Consider the following 19,395-nt stretch of genomic DNA (forward strand, 5'->3'; position numbering starts at 1 on the left):
ATTACGAGAAGGATGGAAAACATATTTAATTTAAAAATCAAATAATTTGGAAACATAAGATTAATTGACGGCAAATGTGTTGAATTTTGTGAATTTGCTGAAAACGTGACTTATTATATTTAAAAATATACAATAAAATTTCAGTAACTAAAAACGAGGATTGTTTCAGCCTTTGAATAATGAAAGACACAACATAGGTTAAAGTGCAAAATAACTTAATTAAAAACGAACGCAGCTATACACGCTAAGCAATTGGCAGCATTTGGAACAATTATTTGTCTATATTATTAAAGCGAATCTTCAAAATTACTTACTTTACATAAGGATTTCAAAGTCAATTTGCTGGAAAAGAAAATCTCATATAAAGTAATTCTATTCTACTTTTTCGACTTATTTTTTATGTAGAATCATTCACTTCCTATAATTGTATCATAATTATTAATGTATACAGAACATCCTATATATATATACATATATGTGTATATTGTGAATTCATCATGATTATCGATTCTGTAGTAACATAAAAATATTTGTTTTTCATGGAAGAGTTGTAATGTAATGGTCGTGGAAATCAATACGCATGATAAGACATTCTGGATTGGTAAAATTGGGAACATCCGTATCATCGTAGATAAAAGCCTGTAACTATCCGCAATGATCACTTGTATAGCACAGGAATACACATATGTATATCAAGATTCATTGTGTTCTGAATCTATAATAATCTTTAAAAAAGCTAAAAAAAATGCTTTTTATTTATCCTATACATAATAAAATCTCCCAAATATTTAATTGCATGTGCTCTTAATATGTTGTATTGCATGTTTAAAAAGTACAATGTATAGTGCTGTAAAATATTGAACAAAATTTATGTTGGAAATGAAGTATGAAATATTATAAAACAAAGCTCTTTTTTTGGTAAATTTTATTTGCTACATTTCAACACTCCAAACGTATCATACCATCTTTCTTTTTTTTTCAAGTATGCTCATTTTTTGTTTTTTCTTCTCAACACTATTTTGATACGCGAAATTCGATCCTTCACGTTTTACTACATTCTTTATAGCATTTAAGTACTATACGATCGTGTTGTGTTGTTCTTACACCATCTACCCGTAGCAATTCGTCCTTTTCTACTTTGACTTGACCGATTCCAACGCGTATATTTCTATCTGATTCTACTTTTATGTTTATCCCTTCTCTTATTTTATTTAGAATCTTCGTTCGCATATTTTTATCGTATATTTATATTTTCTTTTAATGTAAAGATTTGTTAATTTAAAAAACCAATGCAAAAGAAATATCATGTGTTAGATTATATAACAATCAATTTTTGTAATAAAAATAAGAGACGAAGAGCGTTTCGTTTTTTTTTTCATTAATGTTTTTGTGCTTCAATATTTTACATTAACAACGTAAATTTGAAAAATGAAAAATAATAAAAAGCTTCGAAATATAATTTGTAATTCTATAAATGTTATAACTTAATGAATTATTCAATACACCAGCGAGACTGTTTCTTTGAATTATTTTTATTAACCGTTTCAAAGGGTATGTTAAAAGATTCGTTTGTAATGGTTCATTGTTTTTAATGTAATTTATAGAAGTACAATATTAATTAAATCGATTATATTAAATATTGTTTCCTTATATGCACTATGTAACCGAATAACAATATAGACAAGACTAGCAGGCGGTGACCTTCGGTAGCATTACTCCTTCACATAGTTTTTCTTTCTTCCTCGTCCTTTAGTCATTTTTTCAACGCTGTATTCGATCGACTTTCTTTTCACAAAGGTTTATTCATTCCTCTTCTCTTCTCTTCCTCGTTTGATGATACTTTCCTCGTTTTCTCTCTCTTCCTAGCATATGTAGTATGTAATCTTTCATTGTTTCTTGGCAGCATTTTTGAACGATGGATAATAAATATCGCAATGAAATAAATATCAAAAGGAAGCCCGTTCGAACTTAAGGACACGAGATGATCAATTTAAAAATGTCATATGCTCTTTTCAGAAGAGAATTGAAGGAGAAGTCGGTCCTTCTAGTCGAAAAAATCATATACGCGTTTTCAAAACTGGCGGTTTTAACATAACCCTCATCCGTCCCTCATTTTTATAATTTAATGTGTCTCTCGTGCGTCAAACTGACACAATCGTAAAACATCAATAAAACGAAATAATTGTTTTTTCTCCTTATCGTTTACACACATTCACGCTAATTCTCCTTCACAAGTATCGGATTTCATTCGCACGTGTTCTACTTCGCATTGCTTCGATATTACTGTTCTTAGCTTTGTCTCGCGACAAACAGAACAAAAAGAAGACATAACGCCTCTTCTTTTCTTTATACCCATACGAAATTTTAATACTCAAAGCTATGCATGTCTAGTTGCATTCTGGAGGGGATGTACAGTGAATGCATAATTGTTGTGCAACAATAACAAAGCAATGAACTAGTCGTCAATGGACTTGATCAGAACTGTGTGTGTCAGATTGACAGATAGGGCCCTTTTTCTAACAAGTGTTGTCACACCCTTTTATCGCATGTTTTGCCCTTAACAATACTAAATATATACATATACATATATATATTCCACGTTAAAAAAATAAAAATCACAAGGTCAGATCAATTTTCTACAAATAGCGGAATAACATCATCTTTCACGTGAAAAATGTGTCAAATTGACACGAGGTACGGATGAGGATTAATATAATTAATTGTTTTAAAGACACAGGCAACGAATGTAGTATTAAAAAACTTTGTCATGTGTAAATTTGCGTCACATGGGATTTAGTGTTGCAGAGAAAAGATTTTTATTCATAATTAACCCTCCACGGACCATTTCATATAATTTATTAACTTATAAATTTCAATTTTACCAAGAAACATTTGTATTCTCTAACAGTTTTATTTTATATCGTTTAAATTAATAATCAGATAAAAGATGTCACAGAATGGGTTATAGAGGGTTAACGAACATAATTAAAATCTGTGAAATTATATACGCTTTATGCAAATTCACCGAGGGCATTATTGAAATAAACGTATCAAATATTAATTACCAAGCACACATTTTCAAATTTCTCTATTATGTTGATAGCAATATAAAAACGTAAAGATGCGTATGTATATATGCATATCTTATCGAAAGAAGAGCGTTGGAATGTGTATTGTATATACACAGGTTAATGCAATAAAATATAAATACAATAACACAATAATATACATAATTATATAGTATATAGAACATATATCGTTACGGGCATAGCGAAAAACACGCGAATATTTTTCTGGAGCATACGAATGAATAACAAAAATGGATGCATCAAATCATCGTGCATACATATAAAATTCTTTTCACGCTAATCATCGATAAATTCGTATATATACAAATTTGTTGGCTCTTTCCGCCTATATTTAATTCTAATGTAATCACATTGGCCGATCGGCCGCTACTGGAAGTGTTATCGTATATGTATGCACGTGGAAAAGTTGATCGAAACAGAAAAACGAGTTGCCAATGCCTTCAAAATTTTAGCTTTGATAACATATTGTGGATGTTATAATACACCTTAATATACCTACCGATATTTCTGTATCTTGGCTCACGTTTGGATGATAAACGTTTTAAACGTAACCATTTCTCCAATCGGGTCGTTACAATCTTTTGCCTACTGATTTTCCTTCTTTTTCTTGAAGAAACGCTTGTGTACTTTGTAACTAATTTATGGTTTTATTTTTTGTTACTATTTTGCTTTTCGAACAATTTTATTTATTTTATATTAATATTAATATTTCGCTGTGGTTGGAGTTTGAGCAGTTCAGAGAATAATTGGTTACTTCAATTCCAATAGTATCAATGGTGAATATTTATTGAAATTATATTTCTTGTTCAAAATCGTTTAAATTTTTAATTAGATGATGGTAGGGTCCTAATAAAAACTTTTGAGCTCCTGTCTTCTCTTGTCTTTAAGTTTCCGTCTTCCTTTTTAGGTTAGACCTCTAATAATAAACGCTTGGTATTCTTGATGGTTAGGGTTTGCGTTAACATCTTGAAGACTTGGATAAATGCGTTGTGTCTGTCTACCGATGGCAGATTTGAAAAACGCTGTATGACATGTGATCTTAGTGTGTTGAGTTCTACATTGGTATTCTTGATTTACAGGAAAACGTTTCAACGCACTTGATCATGAATAAAAACAATGGGGTAATCTGTAACGTGTTTTGACAATCTTCTCCATTACAATGATTTAGCAGTGATCGTATTACATTTGTGTCAATTGTAACAAGCTGGATGTTTTGGCACTCGTCAATGTCCTTTTACATCTTCAATTTCACCAAAAACGAAGCAAATTATTCGTACAAATGCTCGTTTTACACATTTAGATTTATTATTAACTTAAAATTTTAAGATTCATATATATGGCTATATATCTTATAGGTATATGTTATAGCCTTATAGATATATACTCATAAGGAATATACCTTATATAATAACTTATAAATAATCTTGATAAAACATCATGAGATAAGGAAACAAGGAACATTAAAATAAGAAAGGATATATCCCAAATTTCATCTATTTGTTTAATTACAAGAAAACAAGTAAATGTACTCGATAAATTCGAGCTAACTTAAATATATCAAACAAAGCTATAACAAGCGCATTTTCCATTAAATGTCTCCCTTTTTTGTTTTTACAAATAATCCAATTAAAATAACAACAATAATTAAACGCATACGAATAGTTCTTTTTTTTTATACAGAAATAGTAATTATACACGACCACCCAAATATCTGGTGTGATCGGTTTGGAAACAGTAACTTGGTTCGTTGATGGTGAAACCGAATGATGGAACCGAGCGTGTGCTTCGACGTAAAATCATTACCAAATATCCATCTATGAATCTTACGTCGCAGTACAAATGAACGAACAAAATGCCAGATCGCGACGACACAAAGGCACGACGAATTTGTAACTCCTCCAACTGGCATTAAAAATGTTCCTTTTCGATCATTTCGACCATTTCGAGTCTATGCTTTGTTCTTCGTTAACAAAGTAGTAGAACTTATTTTGTAATTCCAAGAAAAAAGAAAAATCATGTACCACGCAGACTCGAAAGGATTCGATGCTAAATTTTGAACGTTCAATCCTCCCAGCTTTCGTACTATACATATAGTTTTACTGTATTACAGCTTATTACATTAAATCGTGAAAAAGTTCACTCTAAGGAAATGGTTGGGCGTCTAAAAAAATCCCTGCTTCTGAAAGGATTAAACGATCTTTTACAGGAAGGAATTTTTCACTACTTCTACACATCGTAAAAATTATGAAAAAGGAAGAAATTTAGCGGGCGTTAAAATCGTTTGGCAATGTTGTAAAATACATACTCGCATAATAATAATCTAATCGCTTCGATTTATTTTCTACGATTAATGTTAAATCTGTTTCTCTTTCCCCCTTTCTTTTCTCTCAAATCTTTTTCTCCGTTTTGGCAAAAAAGAAATGAAGCAGGACGTGTCCTCTATAACGCAATACACGATAGAATCTTATTGCTTAAAAGATCACAAAAATTCACTGGAAGATTGAATCGATTACTTAAATTAAATAGTCAACCAATAAAAGACACATTATACACGATACTGATTACTTTTCAAAATGTAAAAATACAAATAATTTGTCCTTTCTTACGCATCTTTTATTTCTGATCACCAAGATATAGTGATGTAAAGAGAGATCCCGTAAAAAGAAACATATTTAACGAAATACCAATGAAATCACAAGGTTTTATGGCAAATGTCGAATAATTTCGAACAGTATTCGAGCTGCCGGCTCACGGAGTTCTCACGTCGTATAATTTCAAAATCGCACTTTACGATATAACTATCGTGTAGTATGATTTAAATGTAACAGACCGATAAAAAGTATCAAGAATTAAATCTTTCAGCAACAAACTTGTTCGAATATTTCAAGTGTCTCGTCACCACGGATCAACGATATGCGAAATATCGATATTCAAGAACGGAACTCCTTTTTGAGACGGCGTCATGAAAAATACACGACACAGATAAAAACGTATGGTCGTAAATATTTGAACTTTCTTTTCCCTTTTCTACCGTTGAACAAAAAGACGACGTATTTACTCAAGGGTGGTTACACTCTTTCTGTTCAGTTTTAGGAGTTATAACAAAGTGACTTTTATATATAACTTCGAAAGCTTCGAATGTACGTCTTATCATCCGTGTGTGTGTGTGTTTTTTTCTTTTTTCTTTTTTTTTTGGACCAGTTTCGTAACTGCACCTCTCTGTGGAATTGAATATCTCTAGCGAACGCTAATTTAATTATGAACAAATAGAAACATCGAAAAGGCCAACCGATGGGATGTTTGAACATAGCGATTGCTCGTTGGAAACGGCGAGCAATGAAGTCGGAGAACAACTCGCACCATTAGATTATGCTTCTGTACGATTAGTGGTTGTTGTTTGTTATAACGCTTTTCGCGATCCTCAACCAGCGTTCTGAGCCGTCAAACAATTATACGGCACACACGTAACACCAGAGACACCAATGAATAACATGCGTTTTGGGTCACGGTACTTCGAAACAACAGAAAACGCAGCAGTACTAATAGCACCCCGAATTGCACAGCTTTGTGAATCCAGTATAATCTGAAACAGATTATATCAGATAGATTAGTATCATAATATATATATAAAAGGATAATTTCGAGATATTTTCTAAGTTAAATACGAAGATTACAAGGGAAAATATGATAAGTACAATTTAGTTCATTTTCTAGTTCTCATTTAGTGTTTAGAAAAAGGCGTATTTCGATATGACATAGCTGAAAAGAGGAACAGCCTATTCGACCTAAAGACATAAGTCTTTTAGCAGTAGATAACATAATATGATATTCAATGCTTTTGAGAAATTGGTATTCTTTATGCCGAATAATTAAATATTCTTTAATTTTATAACCAAATTTAAGAAATGGACAGTTTTAATAATATGTGATTGATTGACGAGGTATTGAATTTCAAAATGCTTTCATATGTAAAGCGTTTTTCATCTATTGTCTTCGTATGCTTGTATTACGTTGATTCTTCTAGTTAACGATATTAATTGTATCAAGACATCGGAAGCATTAAAGTGTATTAAATATGATCAAATATACATCTATATAAAAATAAGTTTGCAAATAAAATCACATTGTAATTCATATTCTGTATTTTTTAGATTTCTATTTTTGTTATCATGAAGATTACTTACTTCTTAAGGTGTACACGAGCAGCTGGCAGTGTGTCCGGGTTCTCCTTGAGGAGGAAGTGCCGAATTCCCAAAATATAGTGTTCCAAGTATGAAGCCCAGTCAATTTGTCTAACGTCGAATGTAAATGTCTGGCGGTCCTCGAGACTAAGCTCTTCGTTTAATTCTCGAACATTATCATCTTTGAATATCCATTGTTGCGTAGTAAAGTACTCCAAGTATTTGGTAGCTTTTTCAAGTTTCGATTGTAATGTGACCATATTGGCCGTCTTGCCCTTCAGTCGAAGAGTAAAGTCTAAAATGTGCGCCGGTACAATGTGCTGGATGAGCATGCATATTTTGTTCACTATAGCGGAATTGTGGCACCTGCCACCTGGGTACCAAATCACATCGTTGTATGGGTGCATTCGGCTGTACTTGAATGACAGTTCAACGAACTTCCTCCAGGTGATTGGATTCTGTTGGCCTGTGCAGCAATTGTATATGGGAATCGTCTTCGTGCGATTCATCGCGGTCTTCCATGCCGCGACGATCATCAAATTGATCACTATGTCGACCGGCACTATATCAGCTACCATTTCTCCCCGGCAAAGCATAGTTCTGCGATGTATATAACGAATGTTTATTTATTAATAACCGAGTCAATCATTTCAGTTATAAAGTTTGTAAAGAAACAAAGAATTCACTGAATCTTATATTGTTTATTGGTTTAACTAACATAGAAATTACTAGGTTCCGAGCTTACCTGAAGAAACCTTTGCCAGCTGCGGCAATAAGACCAGTCGGTCCGTTCCAATTATCTAACCATCCGGCAACCGGTTCTCTAAACGATGATAGAACTATAGTGGGTCTCACAATTGAAATCGGTAAATAATCAGATTCTGCTTCCAACATTCTTTCCGCTAGGGCTTTGGTAAATGTATAGGTATTCGGTCGATTGCCGATCAAAATTGGTGTTATATCGTCAACCATCTTGTCATCCATCACCTTCGTCAAAGCGAATATTTGTTCTGGTTCCGCTATAAGAGGATAGATTTCTTCAGCGATGTCCTTACGGTCACAGTTGCAATATGCCGTTGAAACATGGATCAGCGCCTATACATAAAGACATAAGGATTAATTTATCTTTGCTACCCATTCTCTTCAGTTTTACTTTAGAAAAAAAAAATAACACAGATCCCTAATCGTTACATTTTATAGATTAATAAATTAAATATGTCAGACTAACATAATAATTAATAATAATTGTTCAGGGATTGAAAGGTAAAGAGAACTACTTCGTCACACATAAGAATGACATGTAAGGGCGTTTATATTATAATAGACTACAGTGTACTACTTTCTTTACCTCTAAATTTTGCATACGGTGACACAGATTCAATAGCTGTTTAGTGCCGACCATGTTAATAGTAACCGAAATCTTGAGGGCCTCATCAAACTTCACAGTAGCGGCAGAATGAAAGACGACTGACACGTTTCTTATTAGAACGTTCTGATCAGATTCTGAAATACCCAGTTCGTGTTCCGTGATGTCTCCAGGCACGGCGATTACCTTCAGAAGCTCATTCGGTGCGTCTCGACGTAGTTTATCGAACAGCTGCAAACATTTCATTACGTTAATTTTTGTTATTTAATGGGAAATAAAATAACTGCAAAGAGACATTAGGTTGTTCAACAAGTTCACGGTTATCTTCATCGCAAATTCCTATGAAATAACGAAACGTTTGAACGAATACTGCTCTTAAATGGATATTAAAGGGAGATCTTCACGAGCTAAACCGATCAACTCCGCTGTTTATTAATTTCTTACTTGAAAATTCCAATTTTCAAGAGAAAGAAACGACTTAAATTTCCATAAGTTCATCTACTTGTAAGATGGAAAAAAGTTTCCTGTATTTTGCACTACTTGAGGTAAGTTGTATCATATGGATTAACGTTAATTCTATGAAAACATATCCCTTTTAAATTGTTCTTCGTTACGAATTTTCTGAACAATCTAATACATGTCCGGTATATTGGAATATTTTTACAATACACGAAAGCCTAATACAAGAGTAATAATAAAATATGAAACAAAATATTTCAAGCACATTGTTTTTTTTTTAGCATTCAAGAATAATTATGTTACGATTTTGTTGATTGTTACGACAAAATAACGGGCAAATATTTTTAACTGAACAAAGAAAAACAAATACGGTGCAAAATAAAAAAAAAAAACGATAAAATCTGAATTTTCTCTAGTTTCGAAAATAGGAAATACTTTAATTAAGGAGAAAACAATGCAGTTGAACACACCGGTCCATTCAACAGTGCCCGCAACCTCTGGTGTGCATCTTGCCCCTTTTTATTTCTTATCAAGACATAAATGTTCTTTATTGGACAAGATCTGAGCAGTTTCTCGACAAGGACTTTGCCCATAAATCCAGTAACGCCAGTCACGAAGATGCTTCTATCCCTGTAGAATTCCTTTACGGACGTAGTCTGACTGTTACTTATTGTACTCATCTTGACGCGTCTACTTTCTTCTTCTCTTTTATTTCTTCTTCGTTCAAAATACAATAATTCTTAATTAAACACTTATTTTCAATAATATCCAGAACGTTTTATATATACGACGTTCTATGCTGTCTTTTCTTTTGGAAGCTTCTTAAGAACACCTCTTCTTCAATTATTTCCCTTTTCCTCTTTCTTTCTTCTCCTTCTTCTTCTCTCTCTCAATCTTTCTCTCTTCGGCTTTATCTTTGGTCTTGATACGATCTTTGATACTTATCTTTTTTTTTTTTTCTTAAATGAGATATAGATCTATATGTACACGTATATCCTCCTTCTTTTTCTTCTTTTTTTTTTTTTTAATCTTCTGTTACTTTTTGACTCATTCGTTTGCGACTGTACAAGTTAGCAGAAGAAGAAACGCAGCTCCCCTATAGATGGGCCAGAGTTTGAGAAAGTTGCAACGATAGCTAGCACAGGTTCACACCGTTCCACGGGTTTCCAAGTGGGTTACGAATGGATTTTATTTCTGGTGGAATCATTTCGTGCCTCCTTACGACCACGGCATACACTTGGCTGTAACAAAAGCGAACAACGGAATGTTAGCAACGTTTGAGACGCGTCTGTTTCATTTAATTCAGCAATTTAATTGGAAACGAAAGAAGTTCAAGTGGCAGCCAAAAATGCAGAAATATAAAGACGCGTTGAAAATACGGAGTAACTTTGGCAAAATTAATTCGATGAATATATTTTGCAAATCAGATCACGTTTCTATGCATTTTTGCATTACCATTTCCTCTGTCATAAAAGAAACGATCGTTCCTGGTTAGCTACTATGAATTTCCTAGTCAATCCATTCAGAACTAAACTAAGTAAATTTTTTTTTTATTTTATTTCTTAAAATTATAATCAATTCTCGCGTTGAGAATTTTCAGTAATTAAAATAAATTAATGAAAAAGTATTTCGAGAATTTGCTCGGTATCTTTCCGTCACTTTTACGTTACTTACTTCTTTCGCTCAAATTCCACGATATGAGGAAGTTCGAGAAAATTGAAATACTTCGTCCTTGTAATAAATTACTTTTCTCAAATTATAGCTACTCCGTGTCAGCGGTTCGAACGTTATTGCTATTTGTCAGACAAAATCTAATTAAGAAATGCGCCCCACTAGCTTGAGGCATACACTGTAAAATTTCTAAATTTCTTCTATCAACTAATATATATCGATCATTTTCAGATAACTGTTACGAGCGAAACTTGATAACGTACTTACGACCATCTAGGCAGTTGTACGATAAAGTGAAACTCAAGGAACTTATCTTTCCGCGAATTCTTTCGCTCGATCAATCCACGATGTTACAATTGAACAGAGTAATACGATGAAAAAAATATTTCGAAAGGAGGAACACGAGCGAGTTGCATCATTCGTTGCTCGAAACTATTCGTTCCAAACTTTTCAAGTCTATTCGTTGATATACCGTGTGTCTCGCGCTGTTCGATCGAACACAGTAACGATAGAAAACCAAAATTTTATAAAAATAAGCTTATAATATAATGCAAGTTTAAATTTGTTAAAAAATAGTAACTGTTTAAATCTTCGCTCGAAGAAGTTTGTATAATCGGAATTATCCATCGGTAGAAGAATTACGAATGATTACAATTTTCCAGAAAAAAAAAGAAAAAAAAAAAAAAGAAAAGTTAAACGAATCTATCGCAGTCTATTAGCGCAGTAATGATGATTAGATAGCGTTTCCTCGACTATGTTTAGAAAAATACAAATTCGCATAAATATCCGTCGTTTATCAATGGGAGATCGCGTAATGGGATAGCGACGAATAGTTAGAAGATCCAAAAAGAAACATAGACGTGCAGATAGTAGCTTGTAAGAGCATGATATTACAGAAGATTTAAACGTTCAGTGGCACGTGTCGTACGATCTCGTATGATGTACACTGAACCTTACTTTCAAGCTTCTATTCTAGTGCATATAAATGAAGTGACAGTGTGTAGTATCGATGCACGTAGCTTGAATCGAAGACTGAACGACACAGAGCGACATTGAATGGACGCGTGTTTAACTTTTGCTTTTTATTAGCTTACATTGGCCGAATAATGCGCATTCAAACGTTTTATTTCTAACTAACGATAAAAACATGGGAATTTAAACGAGCTGGCAAATCGATTACTGAACACGTATATATCTGTTCCACAACGTTAAAAATGACTTGTGTCACGCGAACTTTGTTTATTAGTTCAGTAGAAAACATCATTCGCGAGTAATATTGAATGATAAATGAATCATAAGTAAAATTCGTTATCAAAGTCACAGATATCCTATTGTTAATTATAGCAAGACGAGAAACATTGATCGGATCCGTTCAAAAAATTAAGTTATAGCGACAGATATAGCAAAAGAGTGAACAAACCCCCTAATCACTGGACTACTTGATACGACGGACCAGATTCGCAGGTTGAAGAGGCACTACCCGCTAGACCTAAACGCTAGATTCAATTAGTTATCTAAATTAAGTAATATTTACTTATTTATAATACTTACTTATAAATTATACCTATCTATAATAAGTATTCACTTATTATAAATAATCAGCCGTGTCACTGCGCCACGCCAGAAAAATGACTGAAAATTCTCAACGCGAGAATTGATTGTAATTTTAATAAATAAATAAAACAAAAAAATTAAGAAACTTCCCTTAACCCTTTGCTGCACTCCGAATTTTATTTCAATTTCGTTAGCAGCGCAGCTCCCAACGCTTTTAAGCGTTTTATTTGAAATTTACTTTAACTGAAAAATAAGACAATTTAAATAAATAAGGGAAGAAACAAATTCGATTAAATAGCAGTTTTATTCGCACTATTGTTGTATTTTGTCATTTTTAAGTGTACGATATATCCTGAAACAATTTCCAGGATGCAATGCTGGTTTTCCTTCGCACAGAAAAAGGTGGGACTGAAAGAATGTCGAGTGGGACTCGACGAAGAAGCTCCTGAGATAAAAACGACGTAGGAGTGCAAAGGTTTAAGAAGAACCGTAGTCAGCGATAACGACGACTAAGTTACAGAGTTTATAAAAATCTTGTCTATTTCGTTGCTAAAACAAGCAAACGTTCTTTGATCTGGAATTGCATAATATCGATCAAACCACGTTAAACGATCATCGACGATGACGAGTAGGTTCGTGATACGGTTCGTAGAGATATTTCTCGTTTCTATTAAAACCAACAAACTTCTGCGAATCTGAAATTCGTGATCTGTCGCATGACGATTTTCTCGATCTTAGGTCTGTTTCACGTCTCGTCGAATTGTACCATGTTCTAGATGAATAGCAGAAGAAGAGGAATATGAGAGACGAGGGAACTTTTAGATACGCGCTGCTAAGCGCAAAAGCTGGAAAATACTAGAAATGTAGATAAAAGCGGTTTCGATACGATTCTAGGTCAGCGTCCTGGCCTCGAAACGGTCACGAGAAGCCGCCCATTCCTCGGCCTCCACGGACGAAGAAACAAGGAAGAAAAGAGAGGAACGTCGCTCGACCCCGTTACACGAAAACCCGTTATGCGACGAACAACGACCTGCCGACTGACTGACAAAATCCTCGTTTCCTTTCTGTTTCTCTCCGTCTTCCGCTAATCCAGTTTTCCTCCCTCACAGGGCCAATCTTCCTCGGTCTATTCTTTCCGCCTTTCTCTCTGTCTTTCGTTAGTTTATAACACGACATACACTTGTAAGAGTTCGTCTTCTATTCGTCAAGTTTTAGGTTCAGCAATAAAATTCGATCATTAGTTGCAGTGGTCTCCTATTTTTCTTCTTTTTTGTCAATCAAATTTCCGATAATTTAAGAGTACACAAGAGACACGTGGTTTCTTTGAAACATTTTCGTTGATATATTATACGCAAGAGAAATTCGTATGGAAAAACTGTGATATGTACAGAACATACAGCGGCAAACGTATAAATAGGAAAATCTTTGTTTCTAATTGCTAGTACTAATGACATTCTACGTTATAAATTCCTCAAGATATATGAAGGTACATTGAACATCTTAATTTACACGATATAGGTCACTTCTTATCTAGCAATGGTAGTTAAGGGTTAATCAGGTTTCTCTGTTAAAAATGATCATCTGAGAATTTGATATTCAAATGCAAAGTTGGCGGCCTACCGAACGTTACAATTACGAGAATAAATAGCGATAACAAGGACGTAACAACGCAGAAATAGGTAGGATGGAAATTCTTAGCGATAATGGATGTACGTTCATGTACATTATGCATTGCAATTTAACACATCGTGTATTACGAGGTCGAGAAGAATACGCAATGTAATGACGCCGAACGTAGCATTAGATTATTATCCGTTGTGCAATCAGAACACGAAATTATCGAAAAACATAGCCAGGAAAAGTGAAAGTCCACTTAAAACGTTGCCGCTAAACGAGAGCGTAATATTATGCCATTGCGAAAACGTGCGAACGAAGAATCAAAATCGGTCTTCCGGTATATATAGATAAAATCGGATTTCTTTTTTCAATTTTTCTCTTCCATCGAATTATTAGTTATCTTGTGGGTCTGAAGTTATCGCGGAAAGGAATATAAACAGTTCTATCTCCAAACTGAATAAAAAGGCTGGTGATTCGGTTGATGCAAGAACGTAGAATCAAAAACTCGTTATCAAAAATTAAGGCTTTAGGACTGTAATAAAAAGTCAATTAAAAAACGTTCATATGCCATTAAAGTCGATTCCCTTACGATGGCTAAGAAATTGTTCGAGGTACGAGCCAAAGCTTACTCGTGGAAATTCCACTGATTTTCTTTATCCATTTCTTCCGAACGATCCCAACAAATTCCTTTCTTCTTTCTCTCTTTCTCTCTCTCTCACTCTCATTCTTCTATAATTTGAAGAATCAATACAAAAAGCGTGACATCGGTTTTCAGGCATCGCGTTTGGCGAACCGCCAAAAGACATATGTTGCTAGTAACTTTGGGACCATTAAACCAGCGTGCTTCTGTAAGTAGCTTAACTTTCGTTCAGAATGACACGAAACGCGGAAAGCCTTTCGGGTAGACCTCGAGATAATAACAAATTGTATAATATCAGCTCGAACATTGTCAGAAACGTTAAACTCATCTCGGCGAAAGAATTTTGGAAAAGTGACATTTTTTCATTTTTAATTTGGAAAATAGCTCAGCAGTCGATAGAAGATCATGATTTACTTAATCTACAGATTCCTCGCGGCTATCCTTCCTAATAAATTTACGTAGCTACGTAAAATGCGAAATGAGCGACTGAATTCTTACAATCAGATAATTCTTAGAATCTGTGGCACTACAGGAACCCTGTTGGGACGTGGGTTAAAACTAGAGCTACATGTCCCACTTTTAAAAACCGTAATCGACTTACACGAGGTATTCAGCGAGATGGTGTGCACGACTTTTAAAACGCACTTGCGATAACGTAGGGAAAAAGATGTTTGAGGCGGAGGTTGATCTGTTTTGAATCACCTACAAATTCAAACTGATCAAACGGTCGAAAAATATTTCTTTCTATAAGAGATCAAGATCATCTTGGTTTTCTAAATGGCATGATGTAAATAATCCTGATCTCATAGTGTCGTAAGTGATAGCGAAACGAGTTATGCAACTTCGATGTCTGAGAATTACGGGCGACCTTGACTTCAGAAATCTCGGATTCATTGACTCGTGGATTTATTAAACCGTGAAGTTTGATTTAATAGAGCGTTAGGACGGATATTACGAATAACGTTTGCGCAATTAACAAATTGCGATAGTTCAAACTACCAGACTACCTTTTATGCAGCAAAAGATAAGATCGAATTTTTCTACACGGCATTGTACAAATTTTTCGAAAAAATTTACTTGCCAAAGGGAAGCTTTGTTAAAGGAAAAATGTACCGTAGAATTGATCTTGAGCATGATTTTCGAGTTCAATCTATTTTTCATTTTTTTTTTTCTTGTTTAATTTATCGTAACGTGTAGTATCCGTTACATCGTATAATACTCAAATGCACTATATGTTCTCTTGAGAAAGAAGTGTTATTGTCTTATCAGCCTCTACATTAATATATTTGCAATTAATTTGCATTTCAAAATGTCCGTAACAGCACACGCGTTGGTATCTGTTACCGATCGCACGTTGTTTATTTGTAATGCACATATGTAAAAGAGAGTTGAGTGAGCTTAAAGATCCGTGCACAACTGCATACGCGTTCTCAACGCGAGAATTGATTGTAATTTTAATAAATAATATAATACGCGAGACTGTACGAAATGTGTGTTATAACCGAATTGAAGATATCACAAATGTCCCATACGACGCTCTACACTCAATACCACGAAAATTTCAAGATGATACACTTTGGAGTTTTTCAGTGATGAAATTTTAGAATAAACTGCATACTTACGTCTTTTTATGATACAAACAACCGATCTCGTGCAGCTCAAAATTTCCAATGGTGTGTCAACGGCGTTAAAGCAGCGCTGGTCTATCAACCGACGTGTTTCAACCGTTTCGTCTATTCTAACAATCGAGTGCTTTTTCTTTTCTGACGATTTAAAATATCTTTTGACACATATATATATATACATGTATCAGTTATCAGGAAGTATGTGCCAACACGAGATGACCATCCAACCGATTGGTAGTAATTTATCTAGAGAACTATTCGTCGAAGAAGAAAGAAAGCCAATCAGGAATAAAGATATAAAAAGAGGCAAAATATCTCATTTCAAAATTTTAGAAGTTGATTGGAAGAATCAGGCACGTGGAAGTATAGAACAAGGTCTTCTGCGTGTGTTTTACAAAAAATGTGACATGTATCATTTCTTACATCCGGTTACACCAATGATTTTCTAAATTTAGGATATTGACGCGACTGCTTAAACAAGTGATATTTAGTGCGGTTTTGTTCGATTTCCCAGAACTTTGGAAACCTGGGCTCGCCCGGTTTCTTGCATCAAGGCCCTCAATTCGAGGAATGCAGCGAGTGCAAGCATGGCAACTACGGGGTACTTCGTTTAAAAAATAAAGCAGAAAGCATCGAAATCTTCGTTCGTTCGATGTATTTCGTAAAAGAAAAGATGTATATCACTCGTTCATACATCGCATCAGACAATGAAACACAGTGTTACTTATCTTTTCGTTGATAAAGAATAATAACCGGAGTGATTATTGAAATCGGCATGTAAATAAAGCGATTTATATAATAATTACTTGTAACAACAATAAATGTTTACGATATTATCGTAAAGAATTCTCACTGTCTTCTGATATTCGTCGTTGTCAAGTAGCCTTCTAATTATTTTAAAGAATATCTGGAATCGCCAATGTTTCTCTGGCGCGATGATTCTAAAACCGTGTATATATTTTAAATATAATAGATTTACGATCATCGGTAAGGACAGTTACATGATGCAAAAGGTCTCTGCAATTACCTTGGACGACAAAGACTTGTGCCCAATCTTCATTACATAATGATCGATATTTAAAATCTAATTACTGCGATTCTCACCTCTTCATATTGGTCGTGCGTTTTAAAATCGTTTGTGTCTCATTGCAAATTTTATATCAAATAATTTCATTCTACAACTACTTGGTTACTTATTAAACGCTTAGGCGGTTTAAAAAGACAATTGTAAATAGAAGAGCAATTTTATTATCTGTATTATCTGAGCAATTTTCAAGCATCTAAGATAAGGATTGTAGCAAAACGTCAATGATAACGTAATGTATACACCGTAAAACGCAACTAGCTGATGCGAATGTTAAATTGTTAAAATACATAAAACATCAGACAGCTAGAAGATGTTTCCACTACCGTCGACATCGCCGCCATCGAAATTCATAATTCATAATTCTGTTTGTTCCAATTATTTTTCAGAATCGCTCGTGGCGGACTCTGATGCAATTTTTCCGGCTGATGTTAAATATTCTGACCAAATAACGTTCGTTTCGTTATTCGAATGTAGAAAGTAATTTTTATTTCTTGGTAATTCGAAATCCAACCGAACAGTAAAAACCATTAATTTGATATCTAGGAAAATTGTCCTGTGAACGAAGAAATATAATAGATAAGGGAATATATATATAGAGTGGAGACTCAACCTGTAGCATAATTATCTCTTCTGTTTTCAAGCAATTTACTTGTGTTTGATAAAAGAAAATTTGGACAGGGTACCGCGAAACCGGGGAAGAACAGCTACAAGCACGATCGAAGCTTATTTCAACGTAACATTATAATACGAAGATCATTAAAATTCTGGTAGGTGTTTCATTTGAATCATATCAAAGACGCGCTTTTCCTGTTAATCGTTCTGGCATCACAAATCGAAAGTCTATGACCTCGTGACACACTTCTCGCGATTAATCCATGTTAAACAAATATTGCTTACCAGTCATACGAGACACGTGTTTCAATTTTCGTTTTGGTGGCACGCAAATAAGATTTATCGAGGGAGCATATTTTCGCCAATGTCATATGTCAATGCCAATGGGCATATCACTCGTTGGCCGTTATAAACGAAAGTACTCGGTATTTGCTTGCATAATGGGTTTGAAGCTTCGAATTTCGAACATCGACGTATTCGAAACTAAGAATTTCGCGATGCGAATAAACTCTCAGAAAATTTCAGATCTCCCATTTAAATTCTCACGAAACCGTGATTTTCCGTTTCGAAGCTGTTTTAAGTCGAACATCTGGAATTTAAGCTCTTAATGAGGCTCGACGTTCCGAATTCGGGGTCTTTTGAAACGGAAAATTTGTAATTCAAAACAGTCTTATAGGTTGGGCTTCGCATTCGAATTCTAATAAATTTTCACTTTTCATCGGAAATTCCGTGGAACATTTGGAATTTTAATATCCAACTCCTTCGAACTTTCTTCTTCGTTCAAATTTGTTCTTCTTTTTTTCTTTTTAACGATCCTTGCTAGATTCCTGCAATTTGTCCCGTAGGACACTCGACAGGTTCTTCTAGCCTGTCAAGGCTAGGGTGTGGGTGCTAATTCCATTGCATCAGTGCTATTACAAGAATCGGATTTTGCGTCATTAGGTCCTGCGGTTGTTTTATTCTCAGTGTTCTAACGGTACTGTCAGTGTACAGTGCAGTGGCTAGCGCGTTTGCTTGGTTTATCGTTCTTGTTTTCTATCTGTCGGATATTTGCTGGATTTCCCTCTTTACAGCGGCGATTTAAGGATCTTTGATTAATCCTTCGCTTCCTACGTACCAAGGTACGTCCGTTATCGTAGGAATCACGATCGATTGCACCATTTTGCCTTTCATTTTGGCAATGTGGCTTTTAGCTATTTTAACGCGTAATTAGATACCGTACTGCTTTTTTATTATGACTTTATACATCAGTAGCTTATATCAGTATATTATATCAGTATCAGTAACACGGTATACCTTCTAATCCTTACTTGTCGTATTTTTCTGCGTGTGCGCTGTTTCCAAGTTGCTTTTGCAGCCAGGTATTTCGCTATTTTTATTCGCGGTGTTTCATCGTTCTGAAGCCTGACTTTTGGAGCGTCTTCTTCACGGATGGTGAAGGTAAGTTGAAACCCTAAATCTTGAGGATAATTTGTCATTATTTGGTTTTTTTTT

The 19,395-nt window shown here is 34.4% G+C and overlaps 1 protein-coding gene across 2 annotated transcripts in view; it reads right to left on the reverse strand.

The window, feature by feature from the left end:
* Nucleotides 1-4,565: 4,565 nt before the first annotated feature.
* The window catches only part of LOC117210346 (putative fatty acyl-CoA reductase CG5065), a 42,442-nt gene continuing 27,612 nt past the window's right edge, over nucleotides 4,566-19,395 (reverse strand). Inside the window, exons 2-6 of one of the 2 annotated variants that reach the window (XM_033453287.1) lie at nucleotides 9,566-10,336; nucleotides 8,619-8,867; nucleotides 8,016-8,365; nucleotides 7,274-7,870; nucleotides 4,566-6,672 (exon numbers count right to left, since the gene is read on the reverse strand). In XM_033453287.1, coding sequence (XP_033309178.1) covers nucleotides 6,531-6,672; nucleotides 7,274-7,870; nucleotides 8,016-8,365; nucleotides 8,619-8,867; nucleotides 9,566-9,775 — 1,548 coding nt within the window. In that variant the 5' untranslated portion in view covers nucleotides 9,776-10,336 and the 3' untranslated portion in view covers nucleotides 4,566-6,530. The remainder of the gene's footprint in view (nucleotides 6,673-7,273; nucleotides 7,871-8,015; nucleotides 8,366-8,618; nucleotides 8,868-9,565; nucleotides 10,337-19,395) is intronic. The other variant, XM_033453286.1, reaches the window with a different exon arrangement.

Source organism: Bombus bifarius, unplaced genomic scaffold (genome assembly GCF_011952205.1).
Source record: "Bombus bifarius isolate JDL3187 unplaced genomic scaffold, Bbif_JDL3187 scf7180000008199, whole genome shotgun sequence".
NCBI classification, from domain to species: domain Eukaryota; kingdom Metazoa; phylum Arthropoda; class Insecta; order Hymenoptera; family Apidae; genus Bombus; species Bombus bifarius.